Genomic DNA, 26900 nt, shown 5'->3' on the forward strand with positions numbered 1-26900 from the left:
AAAACACATGGAGTAATATTTTGCAAATTTTCTGGTAAATCCACCAACCTTCCTAACTTATTGGATATCCATAATAAACACAGTGATGTAATTGATGAATACAGCTGGTTGTCGGCTTCATGAATGACCTATAAACGAAGACTTTTAAACCTCAGCTTAGGTGTGCAATTTAAATTCAACAAACGTGTGTAATGTTGCATGATGTCGATGTTCCTTGCGGAGTCTACAATTGGTTTATTTTTGCCCAAAAAATTAAATAAATAAATGATAGCGATATGTAAAATTGAAGAGTTTCTATGACGTCCGAATATTAAAGTTCTAGAGTCATAAGTTTAATTTTATACTCCTAGTTTAAGACTAATTATTCTATTTTCTTATTTAAATTGTTCTCAAAATGTTGTCTAATTTCTTTAAATTAAATATTTTACCATATTTTAAATAGTATAAAAATTTAATCCATATTGAGTTCACCCTTGCTCTTCTTAACACTTTATCTTCGTTTTGTTTTTCAACACATAAGTCAAAGTATGGTACCTAGCTTCGCTACAAGTTTTAAGTAACTAGCTTAGATTATTTTATTAACAATGCTGAGTAAAATGAGACTAGAAATTGACTAAAGGAGGTGGAGTTTTTTTTTTTTTTTTCCTTTTGTTTTTCTATTAGCTATATTAAATATTTATTATTTTCACCCGTCTAAGTTTTAAAGGACGTGATTCCTTGTGGTGGAGGAGGTAACAACGCTAGTTAATCAAGGTGTGTGCATGCTGGCCTAGACATCATTATCATAAAGAAAACGTTCAACCCTATAATAGTCCATACGTTACACGTTGTTGAATAGAAATATGAAATGTCAATCGTTGATAATCCTGTTAGCAGCCTCCGTGCAATGAAGTTAATACGAGTAGTATTTTCTGCATTTTTCTCTCCTACATTTTGAGAGGATTATTCTATTTCAGGCTACCAGGAAAAAAATAAATGAACGTTAACATGGTGGATACTGGATAGGGTATCCTAGAATGATATGTCAACTGACTCGAAATACTAGTTGGTGTTCGACTTCTGGGGCATTTCCCCCAATTTGATCTTTCTAAATCACTTGTCAAGTGTTCGTGTAACGTCAAATCTAAGAACAGGAAAAATACCTTTTGGCATAAAATACAAAGTCAATTATAAAAATCCGATTCAATATATTACACCTTATTTTGTTTGTGTATTTTGGTTTTATCCTACTCCACGCTGGATGTTTTATCCATAATAATATTGGATATGCAATGCATATACAGCTGAGAGAATTATCAATTATGTGTGAATGAAGGAAGAAAAGAAAAGAAAAGGAGATCAAAATGAAAGAAAAGGTAGTGACAAAATTGGGGTCTAATGCCTAATGGCGTGTACAGATAAGCGAAATATACGCATAAAATGTAGATGAAGATGAAAAAGGGGTCACCATCAACGGATGTGGTGAAGTGGATGAGGCTGCTCCTCCTTTGATTAAAGGTCTCGAGTTTAAATTCTGGGTATGAAAAAAATTCTTGATATTACCCCCAAATGAGCCTACACGATGCGTATTAGTCGAGCTCCAATGTGATTACCGAACGCCGGATAAAAAAAATAAAAAAATAAAAAGATGAAAAAGTGGTTATTGGCGTGGAGGGTCCGGTGGCCCATGTGCATTGTTGGATTTGGATAGGCATTACACACTACTTCATCAAGATTCAGTTGTCACTATGGATCCTGTTACATCTGTTTTTTTTTTTTTTGGCGCGGATTGTCCTTCATTTGGGGGTGGTCATTAATTTTTGTCCTTCAAATTGGTGGTTTTTTGCCCTTTGCCTAATACTCTGAGGTTGTGGGTTCAAATCTCAACCTAGTTAAAAAAAAAAAAATCACAGGGCAAAATTTTGCAAATCTATCCATGTGAAATTTCATGCGGAATTTGAGCCTTAAGATAGAATTTGCAAAACTATCCATCTAAGGCAGAATTTGAGTCTTAAGAGCAAAAGTTAAAGACCACCAATTTGAGGGGCAAAAATTAAAGGTCACTCCCAGCGAAGGGCAATCCTGCAAATTGCCCCATCTTATTAAAAGTTTAAAACCACTTTCAACTTTAGAAGCACAAAGAACATTGTGGGGCTCGCGGATGTATTTGTATGTACTAGGTCTAGAGTTGGATAATTATTATATGCTAATAAAAAAAAAATCAATAAATATTTTTTGCTCTGTCAATATAAACTTTAGGAAATAAGTAACATTTTCTACTTTGTCCTGCAATTTATATGTATTGTCACACAGTTTACTGGGTGTACTTTAGCTCCATGGAAAAATATATTACTCTTGAAACAAGGAAGAATTGAAATCTTAGATCAAAACACTATAGATGAATGATATCATTTGCCTAAACAAGAATTCTTGAACAACCAACAACCATTCAAATATTCATGATCAAAAAAGTACATAATGTTGCATTAGTGACTTGATCTGCCTGAGAGAAAGTGGACAGCGGAAAAAAGGGAGATAAAAAATAATATCACATAAATGCTTATAATGGAACTACTAAGGTTTTAGGAAAATATTACTATAAAAAGTGTACTACTTAATAACATTAATCATAACGATCATTTGACTAAGTAAGTTACTTATTATCTCTCCTCATACTTTTCCTAAAGATTGGTAAGACCTTTTAGAAAACTATATAAATCATTTTATTGAAACAAGAATACATTTGGAAGAAAATAGTAATTAATATCATGTAGATTTTTTTAAGGGACAATTATGTTGGACCAAGTTTGTTTGGCAGAACCGACAACTAAAAAAGACTGGAGAAAGTATCATATATCGGCACATTGCTTCTCTCAACTTTCAAAGCTTTTAAAATTTTGTTTCTTGTTACGTTGTAATTCTGATATTCATTATTAAGATCTTTACCAAATAAGGAATCTGGACTGCCACACACATGGTTGATATTCAGTTGTTTAACACTTCCCAAATGTCACACTTAAGATATTACTTCTTGCCTTCTTGGGCACTGCTTTAATAATTGCTTACTGATTGAGACGTTAAGGAGATGTGAAAAAATACACTTGTTGCCTACGATATTTCTCATAAAATATCTTGTTTACTGCACGTGCCTAATTATTAATGCCACTCCTTTTCGGTTACATCATTAATACTCTTTTGACAAATTGGGATACTTGTTTCCTGGTGACTCTGATGTTTGTTATAATTAATTCCCATAATAATTTTCAATTGTTCTTTTAAGCATCAGCAGAATTTATAGAATAGCCTCTCAGGGTGCGTTTTATCCCAAAACTTTGGACATACAGGGCCAGCCATCATTGTCCCAACATTTTGTTCTCATTTTTTTTCTATCAATATTAGATAAATTAAAAGGTTAGAAGATCTAGTGCCACTATGTATGTGTGTATTTTGTTTCTTATTCGTCCGTTCTAAACCCGCCGACTCTAAATTCTAAATTGGCCTCTCAATCCATAAGATTCTTGTGATGCAAAGCTAAACATCCCTTTGAGAAGAGACTATATCATTACCACATCAAACATATATAAGTATACATCATTTGCATTCCATAAATGGATTAATAATCTGGCTACAATTTTGATCAATAACAAATGGATCCAAATTGTAAATCTATTTTGCTAATATTTGGATTTCTTTCATCCAAGAAGTTCCCCACTTTCAGAAAACCAGGGAGGAACAATAGTTGTCAAAGAATAAAGAATCATCTAACCCTCCTTAACTTGTCCAATGCTTTTCCAGCGATTCATCGAAAATTCAACATGCTAAAAGTCCCCACAATAAGCAACCTTGCAGGAAACAAAAGCACCACAAGCAAGTGCATGTGCTGTGATGCAACTAGTGTACTGAATCGCTTTAATGACTCTTTCCCACTATGTAAAATGCCAGCAAAGTTGATCTTGCCATGTCCCATATTACCTGATTCGACATACTTTCTAACAACAATACCAGCATTAGCTCCACTAGGTGAAACCAATGGCCACCAAACTCTGCGCCTGTGCTTCCTCCTAGCTTTTCTGATGTTGTTCAGCTCGTGACGAATTACGTTTCTTACAGATTTTAAGTAGGAGTTCATGTCGTGATCTCTTTGTATTGTTCCTCCAGAACCATAGGCAGATCGATCACTTAGGATCTCAAGTGGATGAGGTGAGTTTAAAAACACAGCCTGCGCGGCTTGAATTTGTTTTTCTGCCTCTGTTGAATCTGATACAGGATAGCTCATTAAATACAAACCGGAACCTGAAGGTAGCAGGTCATGGTTTGGAGAGAACTTGTCATCTGGCTGCAGAATTAAGAACTCCCCCATTGGAGCAAACAACAACTTCTGTTGATAAAAGAAACAAATACTTAAGTAATCTTCAAGGTAAGTGGACCAACACTGTAAAAGAAACTTGTGACACTATAGGTTCTAACCTGGTTATTCAGACATGGATGATTGCGGAAGTTTCCATTAATAGCTTTAAGAAATTCTGCAACATGATTGGGATAATTGCAAGAGAAGGCTCGGGGTACAATGTCTCGGTGCATTGTGATTGCCTGCAGATGACTCTTAGGCAAGCCAAGGCGGCGAAGGAGGCGGTCTCCTCCACACATTATTGATGGTGCACCGAAAGTTATAACAGGAAGCAAGGAAGATGGGGGAACTTCTCCCCGTATGAAAAGCATGAGATTGAGAAGCAATGATAAACTTCCACCAAGGGAGTGTCCAGTAAAACGGAATTTCGCATGACTACCATGAGATTTAAGGTGTGAACGTACTTCTGGCAGCATTTGTTCATACATGCCCTTTGCAGCTTCATAAATACCTCGGTGGACCATTACATCCAGACCCTAAATAAAAGATGCAATCACATAAGATTTTACTAGGTGGACTTCATCAATTTATATGAAGGCAATCAGGAAAATACTTGTGCACGTTATGCTAGCCCGACAACACAGTCGGACTATAAAACAGAGCATAGTTTAAATTTTTAACAAGCATCTATTAATGTGATAAATACCTCAAATTGAATAGGTTCGAAGAGTAGATTTGCTTGCCATGATGCTAACGACTCTGATCCCTGCAAGTAGATAAAAATGAAATTCAGGAACAAGAACAAGCCAAAAAATGCAGGAGAAACTCAGAATTAAATCTATCTCAGTTATTTTTTTTTTCCTCGACCCCTTTCTTTATCAAATAAAAGACAACCACTACATTATCATCAACACCACCACCCTGCCCTGTTTCCAAGCTGAATGACGTAAAAGGTGACAATAAAATTGGGCAACCCGCATACCTGAATGACGAAAAATCTTGTCAAGCTCTGATCATCATCACATACGAACCACTCACAGGGCGAAGAATGATTTGAATTCAGGTCGTCTGCAACAGCCTGTTTTACCTCCTCCTTTGCAGCAACTACTGATGTCACCGAGTCGCTGGTCGCCATGAAAGAAGCAACATCCCTGTTCATTGCATCTATATTATCATCACGTCCGGTGGTTGTTTCAGAGGAACCTTCATTTAGGATAGTGTTGGAAGATTTAAAAGGAAGAATGTTCTTTGTATGAGAGTGCAGATAAGACGCGGCAGAGGCAGCTATATGGTAAGCCGTGGATGCACTTATCCTATTCCCCCTGGGCTTCTCATCCCCTTCTACTGAATTTGTAGTGCTTTCTTCATCTATCTGAGTTTTAGAGACTTCATTCTCTTTTTTCTCCTGGTCTTCAGCTGCTGCTGCTGCCTTCTCTTTCTCAGCTTTCAATGCCTCTTCTTTCTTCTCCAATGAAGACGTAACAAAACGTAATCCATGATTCCTTAATAAATTTTCTGGCTGCACAATAAGAAACAGAAACATGAAACCCTATGACACAGGCTGCCAAATGAAGTTGCTTCTGAGATAAACAGAATAAACCCAAGAAAGATCTAGTTTTCATACTAATAACCTACTACAAAATGTAATGCCAACTTGACAAAAGCTCGCGATAATCATAGAACAATGTTAAATCTTGAATAAGCAAATATGAAAACACAAAAACTATCTTGGTAACAAGGTTGTCCTTTCCTTGTTCTTCAAATCCAGGTTTCGTGGTCAGCTAGAAGAAGTCATTTCATGATTCTGGAATAAAAGTTTTGATTCCCTAAAACCCATAAAAGTTTTGATTCCCTAAAACCCATGTCAAGTTAATCATATGCATAAAAACACCTCTAAAGTTAAAGATCGCGCCTTTTGAGACCTTTGTAACCTCAGAACACTAAAATTAAGCACTAAAAGCTGTTATTCTCAAACACCCATTTTACAGACAACAGAAGAAGTCAGATCTACATATTCAATATTCAATCAATTTATGCAACATATTAATCCACTCACATATCTACCTATTTTTCCATCATAAGACCTCATTTTTCACAAATCAGCACAGAAATCAAATAATGAGAAATCAACATAAACAACAACAACAACAATAACAACTAGTATGCCTGAAGAATTTACCTGAATTCTTGGAATTGAATAAGCCAAACTTCCCAAATAAGACATCTGAGCATACAATCTAGCTTCAGCTAATGACACCCTTCTAAGCAACTTTGAAAATGAATTCTTATCAAATTTAAATTTCTCCTCATCATCATCAACAGAACACACATCACATTCTTCATCCACACCATCACATTCCCTATCATTCCCTTCACTTTCCTCACCACCACTTTGTCCCTCCACCTTTCCCCCCACAACATCTTCCTCCTTTTCCTTACTCAAAGATCTAATATGCAAAATCTTCAAAACCCAATTCCCATTATGCCCTTCATCCTTCTCCTCAATTACTTTCTCCTCCTTTTGATCATCCATCAAAACTGCATCATCTACAGCTATAGCATCATACCTTCCTTTACTACCAGACCAAAAAGATCTAAGTGGATACCTAAATGAAAAACCCCATGACTTATTATTATTATTATTTCTATGAGATGATGGTTTTTCAACTGACATGGATGATGGTGACCGGCCACCGGCACCGGCTACGGTGATGGGCCCCACCATACCTTGAATTCCACCTGTTAAACATAAACCATCCATAGATAACATAAACCCTTTCCAAATTCTACAACTTTTTTTTTTTTTTGGGTGAAGTTAAAATTCAAGAATGAATATGGGTATTGTAAGTTTGTGAATGTGAAGGTTAAGGCTTTTTTCTTTTTCCTTTTTCCTTTTTTGGGGGTGTCAATATATATATGAAGTTAGAGTTCAAGAATGAATGTGGGTGTTGTTGTAAATGTAAAGGTGAAGGTTTTTTTTTCTTTTGGGTGGTGGCAACAATCTTTGAATTTGGAGATGATTTCGGGTTTTTTGTACAACGAATTCAATATTAAGGGGAAAGAAAGAGAGAGTAAAAGCATATAAAGATGTTGGGTTTGTATTTGTAAACAAAGAAGAAATAAACAGGTGAACTACTTGTTCAGGTTTCTTCTTTCTTTGAGGAAAAAAACGATATTTTTGCACCAAAAGACTCGCCTATTTTCCTGGAAACTTCAAAAGCATCACTCCACCTATACGATGTCGTATCTATGTGGCAAGATTTGCTTCTTTTATTTAATTAATAATTTTAACACAATCTTTCTCACAGCACTTTTTCGTCCTGCCCACTTTTCATTCCCTTCTAGCTACCCTTTCCATTTTTTATTAATCCCTCCCGATAAAAAAATGTCCACTTAGAGTTTGGTTAGCTTATAGGTTATTTTATACTTAAAATAAGTTTAAAAAAATAAGTTGAGCTATCTCAATTTTTTTTTTGTTGCTTTTTTTAAGCTCATCCAAACAGACTCGTAGTTTTTTTTTTCTTGAGTCAAAAAGAGTGTTCACTTATCAAATTAAGAAAGAATTAACTTTCGTTTTTCAAATTTGCCCTTATTAAGTGTTATGTAGTCAAATCCAATATTTATTTAATTAGGGATAATTTAATCAAATTACCTTTTTTTTCTAGGAGTTGGTATTTTTTTTAACGGTGTGTAGATGATTAAATGGACACTTTTTTTATCCGGAGAGAGTAGTGCTTATTTTCCAATCCTTTTATTCTACTTTTACTATATTTTTATTGTTATACATGATCATTTGAGTTGTATATTTAAATAATACTATTCACTCTTTATTTTAATTTGTTTGCTTTATTTTGATTCGCATGGAGTTTAAGAAAATGAAGAAGACTTCATAATCTTGTGGACTTAAATTAAAGATATCAGAATGTCATTTAATTTTGTGATTATAAACATGTTATGTGAAATGTCGAAATTAAAAAGTTACCAATTTAAGAAAAATATAGTTTTTTAAATAAATTAAAAATCAAAGTAAGATAACAAATTGAAACGAAGAAAGTGTTGTTTTTTCGCTTCAATGGGAGAACAAAGAAAACTTCACAATCGAACTCATGACATTTTGATTTGAAGTGTGGTAACTTTGCTATAAAAATAAAATAATAATAACTAGCTTCAGATAATGTTCAAAATTAATTAAATAGAAAGACATTACATAAACGGATAATCGAATATTAACGTAGTTAAATTCTTAAATTTGGTGTAGTTTGACAACTTCTAAAGTAAGAAAAAGAATATGATTTAAAATGAAAAGAATTAAGAATTTCTTTCACGTCACGACTTAAAAAAAAAAAGGTACCAGGTGACCGCGTCCTTATGGACCCTTTGAAACAGCTCATAAAAGGACTTGTCATATACACTTGCATGATTGCCACGTCAACTTTGGTAGATGAACTATTCAAAATTATGGAGTGACGTGTCCCAATCTTGCTTCTTTAGTCTTTACGTGCATTTTCTCTCTCTCTCCCCGTCCGATACAAACAAAGTACACAAATTACATTTTTTTTTGTTTACAAAACGTGGAGAAAACGTTCTTAAGGAATCAACACAAAAAACATTACTTTCATAAATACTACTAGTAGTATTTAATGCCTAAGCAAAATTACTTTCATAAACTGAAGTAGCAAATTTAATAAATTAAATGTTGACAAATATTCCTTCCAACCTCCATTATACTGCCTAATAGTTGATTCATTGACAAATTGTGTTACAAGCCTAAAATAGGTTTAGCTTCTAGGTGTATCAGCTTCCAAACCTCCACTCTACTGCCTAATAGTTTTCCCGACTGAGAAAAATAAATACAATTCAACTACAATTAATCCTTATACCTTTTCCTTTTGTAACTTGTGTTCAAATCGTATTTAAGAGTTTAATTTACTTCTTTATGTTTTTCAATACTTCCTTTAATTCTTATCGAGAAAGGAAGCTTGGAACTCACTTTTATGCTATTCAACAACAACCCAGTGTGATCCCACAAGTCAAGTATGGGGAGAGTAAAGCGTACGCAGAACCGTAATTCTGCCTTTAGAAGATAGAGGTTATTTCCGATAAATCTCCGGCTCAAAGATAGGTGAAAAAGGAAGGCAATAAGCAGTAATAACAAGCATAACCAACAAGAAGATAATAGTCTAAAAACTAAGAATATAACAATTAAGGCTAAATAAACAACAATTGGTAATAGAAATCTACTAAAGCGATAAAGGACATGTGTGATGGAGCCAAGACCAGGGTAAGGACAATAGGAGGAGACTTGGAGCATTTTCCTGTTCTGATAGGGTTGCATCAGGGATCAACTCTTAGCCTGTTTTTATTTGTCTTGGTGATGATTGGATTGACGCGACAAATACAAGGTGAGGTGCCTTGGTGCATGTTGTTCGCTGATGACATAGTCTTGATTGACGAGACTCGCAACGGAGTTAACGCTAAGCTGGAGGGCTGGAGACAGACGTTGGAGTCTAAAGGATTTAAGTTGAGTAGGACCAAGACAGAGTACTTAGAGTGCAGGTTCAGTGGCGTACCACATGAGGCTGACGAGGAAGTGAGGCTTGGTACCCAGGCCATCCAAAAGAAAAGAAGTTTCAAGTATCTTTGGTCTATTATTAAGGGAGATGGGGATATCGACGATGATGTTGCACATCGTATTGGTGCAGTGTGGATGAAATGGAGGCTCGCTTTTGGAGTGCTGTGTGACAAGAAAGTGCCACCAAAACTTAAATGCAAGTTTTACAAAGTGGTGGTGTTAGACCGACTTTGTTGTACGCGGCGGAGTGTTGGTCAGTTAAGAACTTTCACGTTCAAAAGATGAAAGTCGAGGAAATGCGAATGCTGCAGTAGATGTGTAGGCACACTAGAAGGGATAGGATTAGGAATGAAGATATCCGGGATAAGGTGGGAGTGGCATCGGTGGAGGACAAAGATGCGGGAAGCGAAGCTGAGATGGTTTGGGCATGTGACGAGGAGAGACACAGATGTCCCAGTGCGGAGGTGTGAAAGGTTGGCTATGGACGGTTTCAGGAGAGGTAGAGGTAGGCCAAAGAAGTATTGGGGAGAGGGACATGATCGTAGATAGGAGGTTGTGGAAGACTCGGATTAGGATAGAAGGTTAGGAGGTAGTCTTGCTTTTTCTCTCGTCCTAGTAGTTGTAGTTTTGCTCATTCGTGTATTGTCATTTGATTTCTGCTTATATTTGTTGGGTCTTGTACTTCGATTATCTTATTTATCTGTGGTAGCTATTGCTTCTTTCTTTCTAGATTGCTTTATCATGACTTTCTCGATTTATTTCTCATTTTCATATTGTTTCGATATGCTTGTCCCTATATGACCTTTTTGTCTTGTTGTCTCTTGAGCCGAGGGTCTTTCGGAAACAGCCTCCCTACCTTTCAAGGTAGGGGTAAGGTCTGCGTACACTCTACCCTCTCTAGACCCCACATTGTGGGATTCTACTACGTATGTTGTTGTTGTTGTTGTTTGGTAATAGAAATCTAAGAATGCAAAAGTATAAGAATAATACTAATACATCGAGAATGAAAAAGAAAAACGCCCGACTACCTACTAACCTTCCATCCTAATTTTTGACCTCCATGTCCTCCTATCAAGATTTCCAATAATTCAATTTTATCGATGGTTTTATTAATATTAAAGCTACCAAGTCTTGTTGTAATACTCCCTCTGTCTATTTTTACTTGTCCAGTATACTAAAAATAGATGTCAAGTTTGAAAAATCAAGAAATAATTTACCATTTCATATCTAGTTGATCCTTATTATTAATTATTGAATTAGAAACTTCAAGAAATTATTAGTCGTTGCACTACTTTTAAATTATGTTTGATTGGTTTCAATTATTGATATGATTTATAATAATTAGGGTTGATATAGTAAAATTGTCATTTTATTTATTACCTCTTAAAGGATGTTTTAAGTCAAACTTGAATAAGTAAAAATAGACCGAGGGAGTAGTAAATGGAACACTTATAAGGGAAAAATGAAGCAAATTATTTAAGGCAATTTGCACGATTGCCCTTATTACGGGGTGGCCTTTAATTTTTGTCCCTCAAATTGCTGGTCTTTAATTTTTTTTTTCCATCGCCTAAAATATCTCGAGGTTTTGGATTCGAACCTCGACTCAGTAAAAATAAATCGCAAAGCAGAATTTCGTAGAAAAATTAGAATTCCAACATAGTAAAAAAGAAAATGCCTTGTAAAAATTCACAAGCCAAATTTCTGCCTTAAAACACATTCTGACTTATTGCAGAATTTTCGCAAAACCTTGCCTTGTGAAATTGTCCCCCCCCCCCCCCCCCCCTTTTTTTTTTTTTAACTAAGCGGGGGTTCAAACCCAGATCCTCAGGGTATTTTCGGTCACTTTTTTAAGCGAAGGACAAAATTAAAGACCTATTTTGAAGGACAACCCGTGCAAAAAAATGAATTATTCAGTTAGCTTATGTGATTGGGCCTTTCAGAAAAAACTAGTCCAGTACTAGTTTGAAACAGGCAATTTGCACTATTTACCTTATTCGGAGTGATCATTAGTTTTTTCCCCTCAAATTGCTTATCTTTAATTTTTGTCCTTTATCTAAAAATTCATGAGTTTCGGTTTAGAATCCCCCGTTCAGTCAAAAATTAAAAAAAATTAGCAAGGCAGAATTTGCCTGCAAAATTCTATCTTAAGGCAGAGGTTGCTACCTTATAATGTAGAGTTTGCCTTAGGGTGTGTTCGGTATGGAGGAAGTTTTCCAACTTTCTCTTGTTCGTTTGGTAAAATATTTTGGATTTTTTTTTTTTTTTGGAAAATATTTTCCTCAAAATTGGAAAAAATGACTTCCCTAATAAAAGTAGGGAAAACAAGTTCACAAGTTCATTCCACCAACCACCCTATCCTCCCTCCCCCCCCCCCCCCCCCCCCGGCTCAAAAATAATTTTTTTGTTGGAAAAAAAGTTGACATTATTTTTGGTTTTTTGCCCCCCCCCCATGCAAACCCCGCACCTACCCCCCACCCACCCACAAAAAAATTTTTTTTTTTGAAAAAAAGTTTTGACTTTTTTTTTTGCACCGCGCCCCCCCCCCCCCCTGCGCAAAAAAAAATTAATATTTTTGAAAAAAAAGTTTTGACATTTGTTTTGGTTTTTGCACCCCAACCCCCACCGTACCCCCCCCCCCCCCCCCCAAAAAATATTTTTTGACATTTGTTTTGGTTTTTTGCACCCCACCCCACACCCCCGCCACTCTAAAAAAATTAAGAAAAAGCTGACAATTATAAAAATTGAATGTTTGCGTGGTTAAAAATTAAAACTTTTGGAGGGGGCGATGGGGGTATTGGGAGAGGGGGCTGGGAGTAGGTGGTGAAAAGTTTTTTTTTTTTTTTTTTGGGGTAGGGGGTGTAGAAACCCGCAAAAGACAATAAAAACTTTTAAAAAATGGTTGGGGTTGGGGGGAGGTATTGGTGTGGTATGGGTTCCACGCAAGGGGGGGAGGGGGTGATGGGGGATGTGGTAGTGTAGAAAATTCAGAAAAAAAAAACTAAAAACTTCAAAAATAATATTGGGGGGGGGGGGGGTATGGGTTACTGGAGTGGTTGGGGTTAGGGGTGCAAAAAAAAATGAAAGTGGGGTGGGGGCGTAGAGGTGGGTGGGTGGGAGCGGGGTGTGGGTAGGGGTCGGGGGTATGGGGTTGGGTTGGATTTGGTGAGGATTGGGGGTGGGGGTGCAAAAAACAAAAAAAAAAAATTAAAAGAATTTTTTTTTTTGAAGGAGGGGTCGTATGAGGTTGGGTTGGAGTTGGTGAGGCTTGTATGAGTATTTTCCGGAAAACGTTTTCTATCGACCAAACGAATATGAGAAAATAAATAAGAAATTCACTTATTTTTCACTACCCAAACGAACATGAAAAAATAAGTAAAAATTCACTTATTTTATAGGAAAACATTTTCCTCCATACCGAACACACCCTTAAGGTAGCAAATTTTGCCTTGCGAATTCAAAATTCTGCACTGAGATTTTTTTTTAAATTTTTGGTTGAGCGGAAATTCATACTCAAACCTCATGAATTTTTAGGCCAAGAACAAAAATTAAAGACTAACAGTTTGAGGGACAAAAATTAAAGACCAGTGTCTTTAGAGGGAAATCTGTTCAAAAAAATCGTTTGAAACTACGTTTCTCAACATTTGAATTTGCAGTCCACTTCCATTCATTAATTTTATTGGTAGGTAACATAACTAGAGGCCTAAAATAGTGTATTGGGGTAGGCAGGATGCGTCGGGTTTAGAAACAATGGATTCCGAACAGGACAATTCGTGGGAATGCCCTTATTTTGGGGTGGTTTTAATTTTTATCCTTCACTAAAATTTTTTGGTTTCGGGTTCAAACCTTCGCCTAATCAAAAATGAAAAAAATTCGCTAGGTAGAGTTTGGATGCAAAACTCTGCCTGTAGGTAGAATTTTGCTACCTTTAGGTAGAGTTTTGCCTTCAGGCATGCCAAAACTCTGCCTTAAGGCCTAACTTTGTAACAAAATTCTGTCTTGCGAAATTGTCCTTTTTTTTTTTTTTTTTTTTTTTTTAATTGAGCTGGTGTTCAAACTCCAAATCTCATGGTATTGAGCGAAATGGACAAAAACTAAAGACCGGTGCATTTGAAGGACACTCCGCACAAAAAATTGTTCCGAACGCACAACAAATCCAACAGGACCACCACTTTCATTACATTTTATTGCACGGTTTGTCCTTCAAATGGGCTTTAAGTTTTAACCTTATGCCTCCGGGCATAAGTTCTTTAAGTGTGCAAGACATAATCCGTGAGATATTATTATGCGAAAATATAAATTTATATCCCGAAAAATAGTTATTTGTTACCAGGGACAAAAAGTAAAGACCAGCACAAAACAGAGACACAAGTGCAAATAACCCCTTTCATTAGCCTGCCCAAGTGCATTTGTTTGCACGGATTGTCCTTCTTATGGGGTGGTCTTTAATTTTTGTACCTCAAATTGGTGGTCTTTAATTTTTGGCCTTCGCCTAATACTTCGAAGTTCTGGGTTCGAACCCCAGCTTAATAAAAAAAAAAAAAGGAATTTTGCAAGGTAGAAGTTTGGATTTGTAAGGTTGGATTTTGAAGGCAAAATTCTGCCTTGCGATTTATTTTTTAATTTTTAACTGAGCGGAGATTCTAACAAAGGACAAAAATTAAAGACCACCAATTTAATTGAGAAAAATTAAAGACCACCCCAAAATAAGGACATTCCTACGAATTGCCCGCCCAAGTGAAGCTACCCAAGTCCACAAAAACTACTCTTTAGATGGGCTTGGTGGGGTCCCCCCCACCCACCCCCCCCCCCCTTTTTTTTTTTTTCGTTGTGCGGATTGCCTTACAAAGGCACTTGTCTTTAATTTTTGGCCCTCAAATTGCTAGTCTTTAATTTTTGTCTTTCATCTAATACCACGAGGTTTGGGATTCGAATTCCGGCTCAATCAAAAAAAAAAAAAAAAAAAACGCAAGGCAGAGTTTCGTAGCAAAAGTTAGGCCTTAACATAGAGTTTTGCAAAATTCCAACTGAGTTAAAAAACAAAAAAAATTGCCTTGATGAAACCTTTATCTTAAGGTAGAGTTTTGCCTTCAGGCATAAGGCAAAACTCTGTTTTAAGCCTGAAGGCAAAACTCTGCCTTAAGTAAAGTTAGCAGTCAAACTCTGTCTAATCAGGTAGAGTTTGAGGCAAATTTTGCCTTAAGGTAAAGTTTGAAACTCTGTCTGAAGACAGAATTTTTCCAAACTTTACCTTGCGATTCTTTTTTGAAATTTTGACTGAACAGGAATTCGAATCCAAAACCAAGGGATTTTTAACGAAGAGCTAAAATTAAAGACTACCAATTTGAGGGGCAAAAATTAAAGACCACCCCCGAATAAGGACAATCGGTCAAATTGCCCGCCACTTTTTGGCTTGGTATTTAAAGTTTAACCAGCATACTAAATGTTCAGCAAAAATAATCAATCTTTAGCTAATATAAAGACCAAAAGACCTTTTGCACTCATCTCCCTAATATTGCCTGTGGCTTTGCAATAATGCTGTTTTCACAGACCCAACTGTTAGCTGAACCAAATTCAACACCATTAAATTCATGTTCATTTACTGAGCCAATGAAATCAGTGAACGAAAAGTTAGGAAGTTTAAGTTATGATTCATCACTCTTGTAATTTTTTTTGTTTCCATCCTTGTTACTTGATACTAGTACTTTTTTTCCATGTAGGCTACTTCGACATTTGTTTCTTTTCCCCCCTTCTTTCTAGTAGATAGCTATGCAACGGTGTAACTATAGAGAAGGCTATGGCGTGAGATCAGTTGAGAGTCTGAAAGGAAGGAGGAGCACGTCTGCATGTTTCTACAATAAAAGAGGAAGGAGGAGAAGTTGGAGTCTATATTAGCACTATTTTTGTTAACGGGAACAAAAAATAAATACCAGTCCTTAAAAAGGACACCCAGCGAAAATTCTTGGTTTTACTTATACCAAAGACTGGAAAACTCTATTTTGGAGGCCTAAAGTTTAACATTGCCTAAACCCATCTTATTAGCATATCAATCTCATTCTGCATTATATGGGGGTGATGAGAAGACAAACAAGACGTTACATTTATCATAGAGCATAAACTATCTGGGACTAAGTTACTCACTGACAAACATCATTGCTAAAGAGAGGCCTTCAAAATAAAGCAGCAGCTAATAGGTTACTCAGTCATCCAAATATACTTGAATCACCGCGCTAGTAATATACAAATTTCCATCTACTCAACAATCATTGTTCAATACATATAAAATGGCCTCTATTCTATACCTCAAATGAGCACCCCTACCCGAAAACAGAGAAAAGGAAAATGTGAATTCGGAAGAAGAGCCCTGAAAATTAATATCACGGACACCTGGAAGATTATAGCAAGTCAGAAGCACAATGCATCCTCAAACAGATGCCCAGAGTTCATCACTTGGGACAAAAGAGATCCCCGAAAATACTATATCTTAACCAAGAATTTCCTTGATCTGTTTCTTTTGGTCCTCCGTCAATGACGTGGGGAAAAGAACCTCAAATTTAACATGTAAGTCACCCTTCTTATTACTATAATGCAGTGGCATCCCTTCACCTTTAAACTTCCTCACTTCCTTAGGTTTAGTGATTCCCTAGTGAAGAATATAAATAATGATTTCAGTACATGGTCATATAGCCAAACAGACAAGTCTAGTTGGTTAGTCTGCCAGACATGTACAGAAGTATATACCTTTAAACTAATATCCACCAAATGATCATCAAGATGTTTAATGGTCTTCTCAAAACCAACCAGAGCTTGCACCTGAATGGAAGTAAAAGCATCACACCAGGAAAGGAGTTAGCTTTCTAGGATTCTTAAGAGTTCCAAAATAGATGAAGCTGTAAACCCCTTATGTTCATAACATGAGTCTATCCATATTCGTTTGGTTGTTGCTGATTAACTTCACAAAAGAAGGTTATGTAATCTCTAAAGAAAAACGTCTTGTTTTAAAAAACACCGAAATATAATGCAAAACCCATAGTAACTTGTTGAATGCTAGTTCAGAAGTTCATTTGTTTAATACTTGAAGATGGAAAAAACTGCTGACTAGGAAAAATATGTTCAAAACAAAAAAGATAAGAGTAAAGAGTTCCATTTCAAGCATTCCTTCCATAAACGAGTAATCACCTCATTCCACCCAGCCAGATCTAGCTCAAAGGAAGATTACATTTGCTGACGCATTAAAGTTACATCTAGTTCAGATCCACATAGGTTAAGCACTCATCATTTAGTAAATTCACTAATGCCATTTTCCTCAAACCTCTCATGGCAGTAACAGCTCCCTATATCTCTCTTCACGAGCTACAGTGAAACAGAGATCGACTATCCTGATAGGGATCTCGACCCAAATAAAGGTAATTGGTCAACAGTTTGAGTCTCAATGACATCATTTATAATGTAATAAAAGGTCTCGTTCATGAATGAAGTTTTTTGCAGGTATTCAGATGGAATTATTTGTCGAGGTAACAAAGGTCTGCATCAGTAGCTAAAACTAGGTTACAGCTAATCCATCAACCAAGCATTCTAGAGTAAATGCTGTCTGCTATAGCACCATTCATTGGTTGGCCATTACTATATGGGCAAATATATGCATGCTTAGTGAACAATGAGGCAGACAAGGGCAGAAAACAAGAGGTGAGGATAAGGGGAACTGTCTCTACTAGCATTATGTCGGGCATCGGTTTAGCTGAATTTATCTTCATGCTTGCTGCCATCAGTCTCTCTGAACAGCATAGCATCAATCCCTTATTCTAATTTTTCTTTAACAACCTTCATCTTTTAGTAAACTAAAATGTTAAATTCTATGCCATATGAATAAAAAGGGCTAATTACGAGGCACTATTCTAAGTAAAGCAATGTCAAGATTACCAGAGTTATAGTAACAGTGGTGCGAAGGTCGTTTCCTTCTCTTTTGAATTGCTCATGAGGAGCTGTGCGGATGCGGAACTGTTCCAAAGTATGAAAAGGAACCAACATAAGTCACACTCAAGGCATATATCATAATGAAATAAGTCCATTTGTTTAGCATGGGATAGAAATCTAACCTTCAGGTCTCCAGGTTCACCATCTATCTTAGGCTCACCATCCTCATAAAAGACCACTTCCTATAAAAATGATGTTCTATTATTTCAGGGCTCCAACATAATCAAAGACTTATTGAGAAACACACAACACAATGAAAAGCAGTTTCCGGTTGTTCAGACATCAAGTTTAGCAAGACATGACACGAAGAGAGCACTTCTAGGGAAAAAATATGCCACTCAATGTTATGATCTATTGTTCATGCAAATATATTAGCCCATCTAGAAAGGAGAAATCAGTTATAAGATTAAACATGATATGACTTTGCTTACGATTTAAAAAAGAAAAGTTTGATAGATCTAAAGAAATTCTGAAAGGTTTCCCTCATTTCAGAAAAAACGAATAAAATTACAATGAATTAAGCTTCTTTTGAGTGAAAGAAATTACATCATAGACAAGATATAGATCATAAATGCTAACACTGTAAATCACATTCATATCAAAGTGCCCCACGTGTCAAGCCTAGGAAGCTTTCAAATAAACCACTATCAGATTGTTTTTGGGTGAACTTAGGTGCACCTCATATTTTGGGTGAACTTAGGTGCACCTCATATCAGCGTCTAGCAAAGGCTACTATTTTTACTCTTTTTGGGTGAACTTAGGTGCACCTCATATCAGCATCTAGCAAAGGCTACTATTTATAAGAGTAAAAAGTAAATTTCACAGTTTAGGCAGGAAGATCTAAATGGCCAGAAGGACATCGAAAGCAAAATTATTCTGCTATCCAAATGAAGCTCCTGAGGGTACTAGCAGCAAAAAGGGTGCAAGGAAGAAAGTACACCAAAATGCATAAACACAGGCTTATGTTCAGTATCTACGTCAGAAACGGATCGGTGCAAACAAATAAAGAGTGTAAATAGCTTAACAAACAGCATAAAGCATACAAGTCAAAAATGTAGAAGAAAGCTCACCTGACCATCTTGCATTCCTTTCTCAATATCCACAGTAATGTGGTAGCCCTCCCTTTCAAACTTCACGTTGGGGCATTGGTCACAGACCTAAACAACACAATTGCAGAGTTTAAGATAATTCAGACGCTACACCAAAAGGCTTGAAATTGACATCTAGAACTTTGGAGAGCACATATACCTGCTCAGTCATCTGCTGAAACATTCCTGGGCCGATTTGTCGATGATATACCTCATTTCGGCAGTTGCACCGCCTCTTACCAGGGGCTGGCTTTAAAATGTTTTTCTCCCTCCAAACCTATACTTTTCCCAGACACAAAAGAAACATTTCTTGATTAGTACAAACATTTTAGAAAAGCGTTGACAATCGATATAACCAGAAAAGAAAAGGCTTAGCGTAGCCCGGAATTCAAACAAGGTGATTCAAGAAATGAAAGATTGCCCCACTCTAGGATATAATATTATGACCCAAACTAATTTTTGAACCACCTTTGCCACTACAGTAGAATCTTCCCTTATGTTAAGGGGATTACAATATATACATAAGCAAAAAGAAATTGTCTTTGCTCTATTTTACGCAATATAATATTTTGAAGAAGGGGATTCAATTGAACCCCCTTGCGTCTACCTAGCTCCACTAGCCCACCCCTAGCTTAGAGACATTTTGGTCACTGAAAGCTCCATCGATGGCGTTAGCATTTAACATACTAAATCTGCAGAAATGCACAATATATCTACCAGAGCCGGTCTTCCAAGACAAAAATAGCAGTGAATTAAAACTATAATCCCACACTATTTAGATGAAATCATAACTCTAAGTGTAAAGGTTGTGGCTGAAAGGACTGGTCCTCTCATAATTTCTTAGCCATAACTACTAGGTGAGATGTATCTACCTGCCTCTAAGACATAACTTCTAGCTCTAACTACTGCCTCTAAGACAAATGTAGCAGCGAATAAAAACTATAATCCAACACTATTTATGTGACATCATAACTCCAAGTGGAAAGGTTGTGTCTGAAAGGATTGGTTCTCTCATAACTTCTTGGCCATAACTACTGCGTGAGATGTATCTCAATGTCAAATAGGAGAAAATTCTCAACTTCCTAAATCTCTACTTTAAGTCACCCGCAAGTTGCGTGATGGAAAAGAAGACATGTGGAAAGCATATGATAGCTTTCTGAAACACACATGTATCTTACTTCTTCAACGATCAGGATAGTTGTACCCCTTCGCCGTAGTAAAGGGGCGATGATGTCAACTTGAAAGGGGCGATTATGTCAACTTGACAAGGAGTATTTAACAAGAGATGAGCAGATTAGTTCACAGAATTCACCTTCAAGGAGCCCCCCATGTATAAATCTTCCAATGTTGCATCCAAATCAACGATTACATCATCACCCTTCACGATCTTCTCGTCCTCCTCCTCCATTGAGCCTCCACCGAAAAACCTTCAGAGATTATTCATTTTGTCAATGCGAAAGACAGCACATGCCTCATATTTAATCATCACAAAATAACAAATATACAACTTCAGGAGAAACCCGATAAACTAAGGAGAATAGCTCCTTTAGAAAAAAAATATTTGAAAATCATGGCACAAATGTGTGCAATGTGTACTTCTCTCACAAGTTACAAGAAAAAAAAAAACAGAACCAACTAACATTTCCAACTAGATGAATAGAACAGGCAGAGGGAAATAAATGAATACAAGAGTTATTTCTTAAAATGTCTTTTGCAAATTATACTCGTAATGTGGGAAACCAATGTTCGCAATAACTTAGGAAAGATTAATAGAAACGTATCTGACATATATGAATGGAACGTAGTGTAGTACCACCACAATGCACTTCCATAAAGAAAGTATGTCTACGGAGCTTCTTACCATCATAATTAGTGAAGGTTCTGGTTACTTGAGTCTAAAAAAATATTTCAATATGGAATCTTTTGGAGTATCTAGAATGTATCTTAGGGAGTAGCTGGTAAGTAGTCAACAGAAAAGAAGCCATGCCGGCGAGCCATCTAATTATCACTATAAATAAGAGCCACAATACTAACAATAGTGATTTGAATGAATTGAAAGATTAGACATGATGCCTATTTTGCTAACATATAAGAAGTTTTAACGCATCTAAACATCAAGTAGAGTACCATACAAATATTAAAGACAAAACAATCAAACCACCCTTACCATATCGCACGAGAAATGGTCAATCATTCATTAGATATCAAATATCAACAAACAATGGACAAATTCTTTTGATTGCTAATGTAAGTGAGATAAATTCAATAGCTGCCTTGCAGTGCAAGGTAATAATATAAGGTGACCAGATGATGAGAACCAACTATAATTCTGTAGATGAGTAAACTGTGAAGTACAACCAGAGATATCGCTTAAGCTTATGCTTGTAATCAGAATTATATAAGTGGGCCATGGGCCTATTGATAGACCTTACTACGACTAGCTCAATATCAGTTGTTTAAATCCATTTTTTAAGTTGAAAGGTGCAACCTTAATCCTACTTCAATGTTGCGGCTTTAAACAAAAGGGTAAAGCTCATGGCTGGAAGTTGTAAATTAAGATTAACAGTTGCTGAACACTAGACATTGCAATAAGATGCACCTATCTGATCTATCAATCAGATATAGTAATAGGGGTCTATCTTTTCGGGTCCATTTCGTTCCAACAAGAATATGCAACCGTTGAATGGGTATAATTCTTAAATGAGCAAACAAAATTAACGGCACAAAATAATATCGAGGATAAAGTGGAGCTAAAAGTAACTCAACATACTGGCTAAATATGTCTTGCATGTTCATTCCAGCACCTCTGCCTCCACTAGCAGCATGTTGTTTAAGACCCTCTTCACCATACGTGTCGTATATTTTCCTCTTTTCACTGTCCGATAGTACTTCATAAGCTGAAAATATTCCAATAAAGATGAATGTCAATCAAACAATCATCTAAGCATCAGTCCCAAACTAGTTAGAGTGAGCTATATGAATAATCTAGATCCATTCAGCATCCTATACTTACAATATGTCTTTTGGAGCATCCAAATAAGATGCGTAATTATATAAAACTAATCTCAGTACCACCTAATGAGTCCAATAATTTATTAGTAAACTTCATTTAGACACCCGAACTACAGTTTTTTTTCAATTGAGCACCTGAACAAGTAATGAAGTGTTACTATAAGACACATCACGCTCAATTGAAACAGGTTTGAGGTTTTACGACTTATTGAGACTAATGCGTATAATTAAATCACGTAATGGGCACAGTATAAAAACATTCCAAAATTTGAATGAAAAGTGTCTAATAGAAACACTTTTATCATGTGTTTCATTGGAATAAGTTGTAGTTTGAATGTCTAAATGAAGTTTACTAGCGAATTTAAGAGGTCATCGATGTATTAGCCCTGTAAAGAAACATACCATTATTGATTTCAGCAAATTTCTTATTAGCCTCCTCATTTCCCTGATTTTTATCAGGATGATACTTTAAGGCAAGCTTTCGATAAGCCCGTTTGATTTGTTCATCAGAAGCACCTTTTGGAACTTGCAAAATATCATAGTAACTCTTCCTGTACACACTCAATAATTAGGAACAGAATCACATGGTATTCATGCAAATGGAGAAGAGGAACAAGTATTCAAAAAACTCACGCTGCAATGGCTATTGATAAAGTGTATGATAAACAACACAATAAGATGAGCAACTTTGATCTTCCATTTCCCATAATTCGTTTGGCACACCGATCAAAGGAGTCAAAATTGAATGGATTGATTCCCTTGGAATATAGGGCTTGTTAACTGATTTAATCAAATTGATTTTGTTTTCATGTCATTGCTATTGTTACTATAAAGATTTAAGAATATTGAACCGCAGAATGGGGTGGACGTTTGAATATTGAACCAACGACTGACTTCACTGCCACGACGTGGTCATGCCAAAAGCGACCAATAAGAGAGGACTCCAACATGTTTCCAGCCAATAGGATATCTCCACGTGTTTTAATACTTTTTTTGTTGTGTCTAATTCTTTGCGTATTTGATGGACAAAAGAAATGTTTCAGGTATTCTCCGCTTTTCACTTTTCATTTGTCTTTTAGCATAGACAAAGCTTTGAATATCATTTATTGCGGAAGCTTTTAAGAAGATTCTCCATCTTTTTGTCGTCTTTCTTCGTTAACATTATTGTAAGCTTCATGAATATTCTCTTTGCTACTATTTTTTATTTAATGAGTATGAGTAGTTAAATCATTTAGCTAAGGTTGTAGGACCAAATATGTTAGTTATGTGATCGGGTTTTTGCATTCAACTTCCATTTATGTGTGATGATGTTTTTCTATTTACTCTTCATTCTTTAATGCCATTTAATGGTGTACAACATTATTTGTACCTATTCACTTTTCCTTTGCTTGAGAAAGAAAGGGGAAGTTAGGAAAAGAGTAAATAGCAAGGATTTGAAGCTTATAAACCACATCTAATAACTTGAGCTAGAGATAGGAGAGTTACTTGAGATAAAATGGGTGTTCATATTTTTCACATTCTAAGGCTTGAGAAAGCTTAGTAATGGTCTTTATCAATTTGGTTGAGAAACTTTTGATAAGCATTTGTATCCCATATTTAATTACATCTACACATATAAAGGAGTTGGATTAATACCCAGTTGCATTACTTTCCATTGGAACCACAACCTTAGTGCCTTTAGTAATTGTTAATTAAAAATCAAGCATTCTCTTACCAATGATCATGACAAATATTAAAACCAAACTTTTTTGTACATTCCCGTCTCTAGAAATATAGACTATTAGTCAAGCGTTACACTTAACGAGTTTATTTCTTCACTGTATTCTTTGTGGGATTCGACCCCAACCTTGTTGGGTTCTATATTTTACAACGACCGCTTACTCGTATTTCTAAAGGTGCAATTTGGGCGTATCAAAGTTTGGCGCTGCTGCCGAGGAATACGATCTAGAAATTTACTAACTAGTGTAAAACATTACTTTTACTCTTTATTTCTCTTCTTATTTTTGTTTGTTATTGTTGTTGTGTTGGCTCAGGTGCAATGGGTGATGACATGGATGAATATGAAATGATTATGGAACCGGGTGATGCAGCCGCTATTCGCTCACCTCCAGTGCAAGGAAACGAGAGTTTCCTTGTTAACAATACTATGTTGCACCTGCTCAACACTAAGGGCTTATGTGGGGGTCTACCAACGAATGACCCGAATAGGCACTTAAAGAATTTTCTTGGGGTTTGTACCACTAATGTGCATCCAAATGTCTCCGTCGAGACGGTTAGGTTGAGGCTCTTCCCGTTCTCTTTCACGGGTGAGGCCATCGCATGGTTGGATGATCTTCCAGCCGGTTCTATTACTACATGGGTGGAGTTGACCGAGACATTCCTCAAGAAATTCTTCCCTCCTTCCCGGATATTACAACTCCGTGATGAAATCAACAACTTTCGTCAACTTCCAACAGAAGCTCTACACGAGGCTTGGACTCATTTCTAAAAGAAAGTAAAGAGTTGTTCCAAGCATAGGTTGCCCGATAGTGTTCTTCTCCAAACATTCTACCAATCACTTGAAACGGTCAACAAGTCGGTGGCAAATAATATTGCGGGTGGTTCTGTGATGGAAAACTCTTATGCGGTGATGAGTGCTCTCCTAGATAAATTGACAGAGACCAACGAAGCTTGGCACAATAGGGAGATGGAAGTGGAGGGAGAAGGTCCTTCCAAAATTGTCTTGTCTAGGGAGATAATAAAGAAGGAAGAAGAGAGAGATGAGACCATGGTAAAGTTTGTTACCCAAATGGATCTTTTCACTAAACATGTGTTGGGTGGAGGCTCCAAGCGAGTAAATGTAGTAGGATCTTGTGAAGGAGATTCTATGGATGGGCAATGCCTCCAAGTGTGTGAGGAGGAAGCAAACTTTATCAACAATCAAGCGAGGGTTCCCATCCAAACTGCTAAGGTCCCAATCAAGGATCTTGGCGGCAAGGTCAAGGGAATCAAGTTGGAACAAGGATAGCGGAAATCAAGGGTGGAGCAAAGATATTGGGAATTATCATTGGCGGGACAACAATCAAGGGGGTTATAACAATAATCAAGGGGGTTATAACAACAATCAAGGTGGTTGCAATAACAATTACAACAACAACCGAAGCTCAAATCCTTATGTCCCACCAAAGGGGAACCAAATTATTTCAAGTCAACCATCCATTAGCGACTCCGCTAGTTTTAAAATGGAAGATATGCTATCAAGAGTGTTGAAAGAGGTGGAGTCAACCGATTCCTTTTACAAAGAAACAAGGGATGAAATGAAAAGCTTGGGGCAAATTGTAGGTTTTCATTGAACGTCCATCAAGCAATTAGAGTCGCAACTTGGCCAAATCTCGGCCACTCTCAACCAAAGGAAAAAAGGCACACTCCCTAGTGATACAGTTGCAAATCCATGGAATGATAATGATCATAAATGACATGAAATCACTACTAGGAGTGGCAAGACAATTAGGGGAGATGCATTGGTGAAAGACGATATGGTGGTTGATGATGAGAAAATGGTTGAAGAACCCATTGTTGTTGAGGAAGAAGTGACTCCAAAGAAGAAGCGGGCTAGTATTGCAAAGCCTATTATTGTTGAAGACGGTCCGAAAATTGATAATGCTTCAGAAGGAGAGGAAGCGGTAGATGAGGTGCAAAGGGATTTACCGCTCGTTCCAAATCCTCCTTCTCCTTTTCCTCAACGATTGGCAAAAAAAACGGGTGATGGAAAATTTCTCAAGTTTATCGAGAGATTGAAAGGGATTTCAATTAACATTCCCTTGGTGGAAACACTAGAACAAATGCCCTGTTATGCCAAATTCATGAAAGATCTTGTAACTAAGAGAAGACATGCTAGTTTTGAAACGGTGGGAGTTACACATCATTGTAGATCTATTGTGATGAAGGCCTTGGTTCAAAAGAAGGAAGATCCAGGAGCTTTAACCATTCCTTTCACAATTGGGATGTATAAATTTGCCATAGCACTATGTGATCTTGGAGCAAGCATGAACTTGATACGACTTTCTATTTTCAACAAGTTGGGTTTGGGCACTTTCCGACCCACAACAATGAGATTGCTAATGGCAGATAGAACCGTGAAGAAACCGGTTGGTATTCTCTATGATGTGCTTGTGAGAGTTGATCGATTCATTTTTTCGGCCGATTGCATGATCTTAGATTATGAAGTTGATTTCGAGGTGCCCATAATCTTGGGAAGACCTTTCTTGGCCACGGGGCATGCTCTTGTAGATGTGGAGAGGGGTGACCTAAAATTTAGAATGAATAATGAAGAAGTCACTTTTCATATTTGCAAGTCAATGAAACAATTAGCGGATATGAGTGTTGTGTCGGTTATTGATACAATCGATGTGCCATGGATACAACCGTTGAGCATGAACATATGGGTGATATGTTGGCGGCAGTGATAATGAACTATGACGGGGAAGATGATGAAGAGTTCGAGGAGACGGTTAATGCATTAATTGGGTTGGGGTCATACCACTACAATCCAAAGAGGCTTGATCTTGATTTAGAAAACCGAGCAACTCCTCCCGCAAAGCCCTCCATTATTGAGCCTCCTACTTTCAAACTCAAACCTCTTCCTTCACACTTGAGGTATGAATTCCTCGATCTTAACAACACGTTGCCCGTGATTATTTCCGCCCGGTTGACGGATGAGCAAAAAGAAAGATCGTTAGTAATCTTGAGAAGATATAAAAAAGATATTGGTTGGTGTATTGCAGATATCCAAGGGATTTCGCCCGGTATTTGTACTCATAAAATTCAAATTGATGAAGAACGTGAGCCAAGCGTTGAACATCAAAGGAGCTTGAATCCTCCTATGCAAGAGGTTGTGAAGATTGAAATCATCAAGTGGTTAGATGCCGGTGTTGTGTACCCTATATCGGAT

General features: G+C 36.7%; 2 protein-coding genes across 2 annotated transcripts; both read right to left on the minus strand.

Annotated features, from left to right (window-relative positions):
* Positions 1-3558: 3558 nt before the first annotated feature.
* Positions 3559-7505, minus strand: LOC132644955 (phospholipase A1 PLIP2, chloroplastic-like). The gene is made up of 5 exons (XM_060361649.1): positions 6507-7505; positions 5310-5846; positions 5034-5093; positions 4447-4863; positions 3559-4357 (listed from the first exon to the last, which is right to left on the minus strand). Exons 1-5 carry the CDS (start codon positions 7095-7097, stop codon positions 3779-3781), a joined length of 2184 nt encoding a protein of 727 aa, XP_060217632.1. The 5' UTR covers positions 7098-7505; the 3' UTR covers positions 3559-3778.
* Positions 7506-16029: 8524 nt separating this feature from the next.
* Positions 16030-22891, minus strand: LOC132644956 (dnaJ protein ERDJ3B). Its single transcript, XM_060361650.1, has 10 exons — positions 22604-22891; positions 22373-22521; positions 21729-21855; positions 20271-20385; positions 19119-19235; positions 18941-19027; positions 17993-18052; positions 17817-17894; positions 16638-16709; positions 16030-16539 (listed from the first exon to the last, which is right to left on the minus strand). Exons 1-10 carry the CDS (start codon positions 22675-22677, stop codon positions 16381-16383), a joined length of 1038 nt encoding a protein of 345 aa, XP_060217633.1. The 5' UTR covers positions 22678-22891; the 3' UTR covers positions 16030-16380.
* Between the last annotated feature and the right edge of the window lie 4009 nt (positions 22892-26900).

The sequence above is a fragment of the Lycium barbarum genome, chromosome 6 (assembly GCF_019175385.1).
Source record: "Lycium barbarum isolate Lr01 chromosome 6, ASM1917538v2, whole genome shotgun sequence".
Lineage (NCBI taxonomy): Eukaryota > Viridiplantae > Streptophyta > Magnoliopsida > Solanales > Solanaceae > Lycium > Lycium barbarum.

Bases quoted from the DNA above. Each gene is read 5' to 3' on its own strand.
- LOC132644955 (XM_060361649.1), bottom strand. From the start codon at position 7,097: ATGTTATCTATGGATGGTTTATGTTTAACAGGTGGAATTCAAGGTATG. The intron at 4,864-5,033 runs GTATTTATCACA...TCTTTTATTTAG, and splicing joins TCGAACCTATTCAATTTGAG to GGTCTGGATGTAATGGTCCA. The intron at 4,358-4,446 runs GTTAGAACCTAT...TTTTATCAACAG, and splicing joins ATCCATGTCTGAATAACCAG to AAGTTGTTGTTTGCTCCAAT.
- LOC132644956 (XM_060361650.1), bottom strand. From the start codon at position 22,677: ATGGGAAATGGAAGATCAAAGTTGCTCATCTTATTGTGTTGTTTATCA. The intron at 19,028-19,118 runs GTATATGTGCTC...TGTGTTGTTTAG, and splicing joins TTCAGCAGATGACTGAGCAG to GTCTGTGACCAATGCCCCAA. The intron at 16,710-17,816 runs GTAATCTTGACA...ACTTCCATTCAG, and splicing joins CCACTGTTACTATAACTCTG to GTGCAAGCTCTGGTTGGTTT.